Genomic DNA, 9,873 nt, shown 5'->3' with positions numbered 1-9,873 from the left:
ATTAGAAACCCATGAATTATCTTATGAATATATATATATATATATATGCAAATATGATCAAGAGACTCACCGCGCCAGCTAGTGCCTCCACGTGGTGCCGGGCATAGCCATCCTGAGGCCTCGCCTGGTGTGGCTGCGGGTGAGTGTCAACATAAAACAGACGAGCCCGAGTCCGGGGTAAGTACCAGGTGAGGTAAGCCCCAAAGGAGCTGTCTGTGTGTGGTCCTGTTGGATGGACCAAGTGATCGTCTGCCTGTTCCCATTGGTCCACCCACGGCTGCATCTTGGTGAGCTAATCATCAGAGCACGGCAAGCCACTCCTTGACAACCTACAAAAGTGGACCACGAAGAATCGTTAGATTCGACACGAATGTATGAGCCAAGTTCATTCATAATTACCTCATGGCTGACCATGGACCGACCAACGGTTAGCCTCTCGTACGACCAAAGCTGTAGCAGTAGTGGGCACCCTGCGAGGATAGCGTTCCCATGTGTCTTCATGCAGCCATCGCAGAGTCCACGGTAAGTGGCTGAAAGTAGCGCCTCACCCCAGCTGTAGGGCGGTACGTCCTCATCCCCATCCGCAATCTCCCGTGCATACGGAAGGAGAATCCTATCGACCGTGTTGCCATGAGTGTTGTTGAACATGATGTACCCAAACAACCAAAGTAGGTACACCTCCAGCGATCTGGTCACACTGTACTTGTCGGCATCCGCAGCCAACAGGGCAGGCTGCACAAACAATTTAGATTAATGGTTTCAATTGACAATGGAACATGTGAATTGTAACAATTAAATTTAAATATGGAATGAATATGTACTGTAATCTGTAGGAACCAGGTCTTCGAAGGACCTGCTGCTCGCGGGTGAGGGTTGATCAGACCTGCTTCTTCCACGCGGTCAACCAGGGCAAAACGGGCCTCCAGGTCATCCTTCCACGAGGCCACCACCACACGCGGACCTACAGCCTCCCCGACGATAGGGAGGCCGAGGAGGTAGGCCACGTCCTGCAGCGTAGGAGTCATCTCCCCACACGGGAGGTGGAACGTGTGTGTCTCCGGCCTCCATCTGTCAACGAGCGCCGTCAGGAGGGATCGGTCGAGCTGAATAGGCCCACCCTCGACAAGACGGCTCAGAGTCAGTAGACTGGCCTCACGTAACCTGCAATAAACAAAATTGTCGAAACAAAGGAATACCGACGAATACATAAGTGATAAACAATAATATTTCATTATATACCTGTCACACCAATCGTGGTATATAGAGATCGCCTCCCCGGGTGGACGAGGACGTAGCACCTTTAGGGCTCGGTGCTCAACTGCTGCAAAGTAAGACCTATGGCTCGAGTCGATAACTGGGTCTAGCAAGGAGTCCATCTCCATACCTGCATTCAAAAATATATGAGAACACATAGGTACATATATGTTTCATACAAACTGAACGCGTAATATTTATACATTACAGATAGGTTCGATACAAACTCCACGCACGATTATTATATATTACAGATAGATTCGATACAAACTCCACGCACGATATTTATACATTACAGATATATTCCATACAAACTGGACGCACGATTACTACATATTACAAATATGTTCGATACAATTGTGGATCATGACACCGAATGCCTTCCACGAGCAATTCTCGCCGATGGTCGTCTGAACGTAGGAGGTGCTCCATCTCTGGGATTTCCGGAAGGACCGATGTCAGCAGCATCGTGAAGTGCATTCTGAGGACACTTCTTGTAGTTGTGACCCAATGCTCCACATTGGCTGCAACGCTTTTGTGCCTTGCTTGCTTCGGACTCGTCCATACCATTCCGAATATGACATGTCTGATGGCGGCCTTTGCCTTTCTTAGTGGCTGGATCAAGAATAAACATCTTGTTCTCATTATCCTGAATGAAAGGCCCCACTATTCCAATCCCGTATACCTCATGTCCCCAGGTGGATACAGCTGCTTCCTTGCTGAAGAAAGGTGAAACAAGTACTCATGGCTGCAACCCAGAGGCTTCATGCAGGTGCAGAAGGCTTTGCCATCTACTGTAATCAAACTCTCCTGTACCACCATATCTCTACGGATACCACAACCAGTTCTATCCTTGCATAGAACCTCAAATCTATACTCCATTGTACCTATCGATATGACGCGGTGTAGTTTGGCCTTTTCAATCTTCTCTTGCATATATTGTGTCACTCTTGTGCAAAACTGAATTTGGGAGTTGCTGATGTTTATGCTTGCAGCCATGTAACGCTCTCTGAAATACTTCATGCACCCATACATGATACATGATGAACTCAACAATTCCCACAAGAGGAAAGGCACAACAAGAACGCATATCCATATTGAAACACTCCGCATGGTTCGTTGTCTGAATACCATACCGTATTCCGTTGGTATCATAAAGGAATGACCATTTCTCCTTAGGTACACCTCGAATCCAGTGTGAAAATGGCTTCTCCATTGAATCCCTAGCCTCTGCAGCCTGACTCGTGCCTGTTCCTGATGCCCTTACCTTCACTAGCTCTGCAGTCAACTGATCAAGCATCTGCCATAATGCATTGAATTTTCTCTGTTGATTTTGGGTGCACAATCTCTTAAATAGGTTCTTAAGATCCTTGTTCTTGAAGTGATCATAGAAGTTTGCACCCATATGCCTAATGCACCACCTGTTTTGGACATCGGGCCACAATGGAGGCGTTGTCGCAGTTCCACGTTGTAATTTCAGTATTGATTGCAGCAGACCTGCATGCCTATCACTAATAAGGCACACATCTGGACGTGCAGCAACAACATGAACCTTCACTCGTTCAAGGAACCAATACAAACTGTCTAAGTTCTCATTCTCAACAAATGCAAATGCGAGCCGAACTATTTGATTGTTGCAATCTACCTCGATTGCGGTGAGTATCTGATCTTTATACCTTCCAGTCAGAAATGTGCCATCAATGCAGATCACCGGAAGACAACACTGAAATGCTCTAACACAAGCACCTATGCAAAAGAAGGCTCGTTGCATAATTCTTTGCCCCCTAGTCACGACTGGTACGAGGTATGTGTCATAAAAGCTTCCAGGATTTCTAGCAGCAACCTGGGATAACATACGAGGTAGGTTATCATATGATGCCTCGTATGTGCCGAACCGCATCTCGAACACCCTTTGTTTAGCCCGCCATGCCTTCAAATAACTAATGGTGTACTGGCAAGTCTGCTCAATGTGTCGAACAATCATTTTTGGCTCATAATTTAGGTTGTCCATAATCAACCCATATATTTGCTTTGCAACAAAGTCGCATGATATATTGCAATGCGAGGGAAGAACTTCTGACAGCAAACAAGTGTGCTCTGTACTTCACCTCATATTCTTTACTGACAGACTTTACGACTCTGAATTCTCGTTTCAATGATATTGCCCATAGTCTCACAGCATCTTTTACGGCTTCAATGTTTGGATATGTTGCACCTTGCACTACCTCATTCCCTCTGTACTCCCACTCCTGATTTCGTACGTCTTCTGCGACATGACTGCCAAAACCTTGCTCATTCCACTCTTTTGGCAATGAGTACTGCTCGTCATCAGACGAGCCCTCATATTCTTCCATCTCTATTGCGGTTTGGTCTTCTACCTCCATCTCGTCCACAATGCTATGTATCCTCTCTCCCTCATCAGCAAGGCCCTGTGGTCCCATATTTTGGTTCTCTGTCTCTTCTGACTCATCTTGCTCAACATAATTGGTCTCTCTTCGAATACTCGGAGTTGCTTGATCTGCACCATGTTGGATTTCATTTTGTGTCTTCTGCCGGATTTGAACAAGAATGGCCAGAGACCACCCACGCTCTAGAGCTGCTTGCATGTACTTCTGCCAGTCATCAGTGCTGTGTATCATCATCAATTCCCATAAATCACTTTCTACCTCCCAATTAACAAGAGACTGGACGGTGATCACATGTGTCAAAGGATCAACACGGAACCCACGCTGCAGCCACTTACATATGGAACCAAAACTCCTTTCCAGAGGTTTATCTATGGCGCTAGATGTGCACTTAAAGGCAGAAAGATCTACTCCATTTGGCCCATACAAAACATTGTAGTCACCATAAAATACTTGAAACTGCATCTTGCTCGACATATCTGTATATCACAGAATACTTATCGAGTTATACTCTTTAATTCACTACCCTATTCAATAATCCGTAAAAACTAAGTATGAAATTCAACTACAACGTATAAGTATTCATAACTATGTGATGACACTCAAATTCTATACTGCATATGCCAAATTCTATTCTAAATCATAATTAATTTATAAACACATCTCTAATAGTACTGCAATTGTAATAATAAATGCGTAATACTAATTTTCTAAACTAATTTACTACTACGTAACTAAAAACTAAAGTATCATTAAACTCCTACTTAAATGGTTCTACTATAGCACTAATTAAATTAAATTACTCTACAATACCAATGGAAAAATACATAAACTAAATGTACTAACCTGTAGATCAAAGTGCTGAATCCGGCAGGGCTTCGCCGCTTCCCTTCTCCTCACCCCTATCTTTTTTTCTGGATTTTTGGTGGAATTTTCGGGCTCAAATGAGGGAATGGGGGGTTGGATGCTTATATAGGGGAGGGTACCCCGGTCGCCCGAGGGGGGGGGGGCGCGACAGGGCCCCTTGCTGCACCTGTGGGCGGGGCCCAGTGGTCGCCCGAGGGGGGGGGGTCGACAGGCCCCCCTGTCGCCCGTTGGGGGGGCGACAGGCCCCCTTGCATTTTTTTTGGCTAGGGACCTCGTTGCAAATTTGAAGAAAAAAAATTATACTTAGGGCTTGTCGCCCTATGGGGGGCGACCGGGGGTAGTTTTGAAATATTTCAAAACGGACATATATTTTTGAAATTTTGATTTTTTTTAAATATAAAAAAGAAAAAAGGCTACACGCGGTGACTATTTTCTTCTTCTTTTCTTTTGTTAGAATTAGAATTATGGGAGAAAAAAACAAAAGAGTGACATTTCAAAACTTTTCCCTCTAGCTAAATAGGAATAATGACATATTTGGTCAGGGTCTAGCTCAAAATTTTAGTTTCTACTTCCTTCATCATTTCTAAATATTTATGCTGTTTACGACAAGCGAAGTAATTCAAACATTGTATATTTTGAAACAAAGTAAGTATATATATTGCAGCTTCGATCCATTTTGAAAAGTGGAGACTAAGGCAATTTGGAACAATGCTATGAGAACCTCAAATTCGGTATCTCTGTTGTAACTTGTAAGCACAGTGCCACAGTTCGTGCTGCATGAGAGCTGGGTCAAACCAAACACGCCTGAATTCTAGGCAGTGGCGGATCCAGTGGGCGGGGCTGGGGGGCTGGAGCCTAGGAGCCCCCCTACCCTCCAGCGCGCCAGGGAGCCCCCCCCCCCCCGGAAGCCTCCCCTAGATTTTGGACGCCATTGATTGAAGAAAGGGGGGCTGGAAGGTGTTTCTGGAGGTTGAAGACGATTCCTCCGTGACTTGGGCCGCGGCTGGAGATGTTAGCCCAGGCGCCCAGCAGCAATCAAAATCCCAAATGCCTACCGGTCCAAGCCCAACTTGTATTTTTCTCAATTTTCATTGGGCCAATGGCCAACACGGCCTTACTCCTCTAGTCCTCCTCCACGACCATGCCCTGCGGCCGGCGGCTGGCACCTGGGCGCGACGCCGCGACAGCAGACGGGACCGAGCGCGGCCGCCGGCGGGACTGCGGGAGCAGGCGCAGCCGAGCGCGGCGCGCGGCCGGGAGCGTGCTGCGGGCGCGGCTGGCGACCGGCAGCGGCACGTGCACGATGGGCGACGGCTGGCAGGCGGTGCCACGGCAGGTGGTTGTGGGGGCGGGCTACGCGGCGGCATGACGGCCGGCGGATGCCTGGGCACGCAGACAGCTGCTTGCTGGGCCGCTGGGCGGCGAGCCACGAGCCGCGAGCAACGGAGCAATGCACAAGGAAGGCAGGCAGCAACAGCAAGGACCAAGGAGCATTGAGCAATCCGAGGTTTGGATTCCGTACCACCGAGCACCTTTGTAGAAGTAAATTGCAATTTATTTTACTCAATTACTTAGCTTGCTTTTTTTACTTTTGCTTGAAGTTTCGTATATTCATACTATGCATAGATTAGTAGTGCAAATTGTGGGATGTCGAAAAGAATATTATTGGGTTATTTTTCAAGCAGCAGTAGTTCTCCTATGTCTATCATAAAGACATATTTGTGTAGCAAAATGGAAGATGATTGGATGAACCACTTGATGATATACTACACTGAGAAGGAGATATTTAGAAGCATTAGCAATGACAAAATCATATTTTTCGGTTAGTTCAGCCCCTCCTTATTTATGAAACACTATATATTTATATCGTCCTATGGCCAGTGTTAGTTCAGCCCCCCTTGTTCTAATTCCTGGATCCGCACCTGATTCTAGGACATGCAAGAGCATGACCAAATCATGAATGGATTACTCTTTCGTTTCCAGAAGCAGGTTGACGGCAGGCGGCCGAGGTATGTAATTGAGTTGTAGGCGAGTAGCTGATCCTGGCGAGAAGATGACAGTAACACCTGCCAGGGTTGTGCGCAGGATCAGAGCAGAGGGCTGAAGCTGGACGGCAGGACGCACAGGAGGAAACGAGAGCGGCGGCGGAGGCCCCGGGAGCCCGATACCGCGGCGCGACACCTGGAGAAACAGGGCGCGTCCGGCGATGACGTCAGGCGCGGAAGAATCACGGCGATCCCTCCGGCCGGGGCCAGCGGCCATGCTAGAATCATCCAGCCGATCGAGGCAGTGGCGCGCGCACCAGCGCATGCTTGCCGGTGGCAAAGCCAGCGTTGGTTGTGCTGAGGAGAAGGGACAGAAAGAAACAGATAAAATGAAGGGGAAAAAAGGAGGAAGAGAAACTGAAAGAGAAAAAAAAATGGAGAAACTGGGAAAATAAAAAAGCCGGAAGCCCTCATATATTACAGGCTCAAAAATCAGAAGACAAGATAACATGCAGGCTCATGAGTTAGCCACTCGAGCAAAGTTAGTACTACATATTTACTACGTTGCTCCTTTTACTGCTCGGATAAATAGAAGCTTCATGCCGTTTATCATTAAAAAAAATATTGTTCCAGTAATATAATGAGGGTGTGGTACAACACAGAGACACGGTGATCGAAGTGACAGTATATAGATATACTTGCCATTTATTTTAGCGACTCTAGTAGCATAAACTAAAAATAGTCGAAATACATAGAAGGGGTGTGGTCTCCTGTACAAGGAACCACGTTTGATTATTTAGTGTAGGTTATTCTGCCATAATTAGTAATGGTTGTTCTCCCAGAATTGGGCCTGAAGCCAATCAATAGTCCCCTTTTCCACCTGAAATGCCTTGGCCAAGACATCATCGGAGATCGGTGGCTTTGATCCGAAGACTGCATTGGCAATGGTAATGACCCCAGGATTTTGGCTGCTGAGAGCGGCGATCGCAACTGCTGGCTTGTGATAGTCAGGATTGAATTGGAAGTGGATGAGCCCTTCGGGGAATACAAACACATCACCCTTGTTGAGCTCCTTAGTGAAGAGCTGGTTTGGGTTGGAGGTGACAAAACCAACATAAAGTTTCCCCTCGAGCACCGTAAGAATCTCTGTGGCACGTGGGTGGGTGTGTGGTGGATTCTCACCTAAGGGTGCATAGTCAATACGGGCCAATGAGATGCCTAGAGTGTTGAGTCCAGGGATCTTCATGACATTGATCAGAGTGACATTAGACCCAACCTTACTTGCCATAGTGTCTCTAGGCTTGTCAAGCTCAGCAGCCTTGAAGAAGTCATCCGCATTTACAACCATTGGGTCCTGGCAGACAAAACCATTCACCTTCACTGTAGTAGACATGTACATAAAAAATTAGAAATTAGTTAGTGCATATATATAATTCGTGTAATAAATTGTATTTTGACACATAATTGTTGTTGTGATCAGAAAGCGATGGTGCAAGGAACACAAAAATTTAGACAGGTTCAGGCCGCCGGAGCATAATACCCTATGTCCTGTATGGTTGTTTGTATTGTCTTAGGTGTTGATTTGTGGATCGTTGCATGTCCTATATTTTGAAGGGGTCCCTGCCCGCCCTTATATAATCTGGGGGGACAGGGTTATATGAAAAGTCCTTGCCGAGTACATCAACTAGTTCTACTGCTATTCGAGTAGTTACAGATGAGGTAAGGCATATCCATGCGCTATCCCTTACTCTAGAATATTCCACGCCCGTGAGCAGTCTTGCTGCCCCGGGTCTGACAAGCCCCCGAGCTCTTCATGGTCGAGTCCTGCCGGCGTCGAGTACTTCTGAAGGCGTCCCCGAGTGCTTCGACTGCTTCTGGAGTTCATCATCTAGTCTTAAAGTCCATCGAGTACTTCGAGTAGTTTTCCGAGTACTTCCTTGGCTGCATCGAGGCTATGTGGTGCTCAAGCCCCGAATCTACTTTCATATATGGTGCGCGAAGTACTTGCGCTCCATATAGAGTAGCTCCCGAGCCTTAGGTTGAATTATAGAATCATGCTGAGGGTCAAATCAGTCTTCAAAAATTTCTTCGAAATCTTCATCTGAAATTCAAACTGCCTTCAAAAAATATGCCATTTATGATACATATCTAGTAGCCCCCGAGCCTTGAATCTAAATCCCATAATTTCAAATTGAGGATCCAAAGTCGTGGCACATATCTTTATTCCTTTACACCGAGAGTACCTAATAGGGCCATTTGAATAAAGTCACTTTTGAGATAAAGTGAGTCAGTGTAAGAGTTACATGGTGCATACTGTAGATGGAATCTACTCTGTTCCACCCGTGAGCTTCTTGTCATGTAGTATCGCGCGTTGAACTCGAGTGCATTGTTTTCTCTATAAATGAACGGGTAAGGCTTCTTTCAGAGTCATTCCCCCTAGCAAACATGGCTCTTAGTTGGAGTTCTTCTTTGGAAAGCTCTCGACCTCCTGATAGGAGTAGTTTTTTTCTTAGAGACTGGTGCTAGAAGAGTGCTTGCGAGCAACAAGAATACTTGCTGTCTTCCTAGCCGTCGGTCTTGCTTCATTCATCTGAACCATCCTAGGCATCTTGTACCTGAGTGGTCAGAGGTAGATGGAGTTTCAAAGGTTGTGGCAGACTGGTGGTATCATACTCGTGGGAATCCTCTGAATGGTTTCCCCTTCAATGGCATCTCCGGAGATGGCATTGTTTTTGTTGTAGGAACGTATTAGGGAGAAGGAGAAATTCTTTTTCAAGATGCAAGAAGAGGACTTGCAATGTTCTCAAGATTGCATGTCTTTCTTGCTTCCAATTTCTTCTTCCTGAATATTCTAGGTTTATTCCCTTTTGGGAATAACAAGATTTGAAGCTTTGTAACAACCATTGGCTGATGTATCTTGTGTAAGCTATCTCAAGTAGAATCGAGTAGTTTTAGTATTTTAGATCTTTGTATTTGCTTTTTTTCAAGATGTAATCCCAGAAAAAGTGCCAATACTTTTGAGAAAATACTGATTTTTCGGGACAGATTGGTTTCTGTTGCTAAAATCCCTGAATTATCGCCTGAGATAACTCTTTAGCTGGCGTGTGACCCTTTGGCTTCTAGGTATTCACAAAATTGCCACTGACTAGGTTATTTAACCTCTCGGTTAAACCAAGGTTTAGCACACTTCCAAGCATAGATCAAATCGCCGCTACCATTTTCTCCGTTCTTGCCTCTACTTGCTACGAGAAACTAGCCACCGCTAGCCCCCGAGCCTGAAGCAATAGGATCTTCTCCCCTCATCCTTATGGCGCCCAAGAGGACTCAAGGAAAGGGGAAAGCGGGCGATGCTGCTGACCAAG

The 9,873-nt window shown here is 46.1% G+C and overlaps 1 protein-coding gene across 1 annotated transcript; it reads right to left on the bottom strand.

Moving 5' to 3' along the window:
• Positions 1-7,090: 7,090 nt before the first annotated feature.
• On the bottom strand, positions 7,091-7,904 carry LOC120645813 (germin-like protein 8-5). The gene has a single exon (XM_039922549.1). The coding sequence runs from the start codon at positions 7,902-7,904 to the stop codon at positions 7,332-7,334; it is 573 nt and encodes a 190-aa protein (XP_039778483.1). The 3' UTR covers positions 7,091-7,331.
• Between the last annotated feature and the right edge of the window lie 1,969 nt (positions 7,905-9,873).

This window comes from Panicum virgatum, chromosome 8K (genome assembly GCF_016808335.1).
Source record: "Panicum virgatum strain AP13 chromosome 8K, P.virgatum_v5, whole genome shotgun sequence".
Lineage (NCBI taxonomy): Eukaryota > Viridiplantae > Streptophyta > Magnoliopsida > Poales > Poaceae > Panicum > Panicum virgatum.
Note: the sequence above shows the minus strand (reverse complement) of the source record. Positions and strands in the feature narration are given on the sequence as shown.

Excerpts from the sequence above, each read along its gene's own strand:
- LOC120645813 (XM_039922549.1), bottom strand. The coding sequence starts at position 7,904 with ATGTCTACTACAGTGAAGGTGAATGGTTTTGTCTGCCAGGACCCAATG.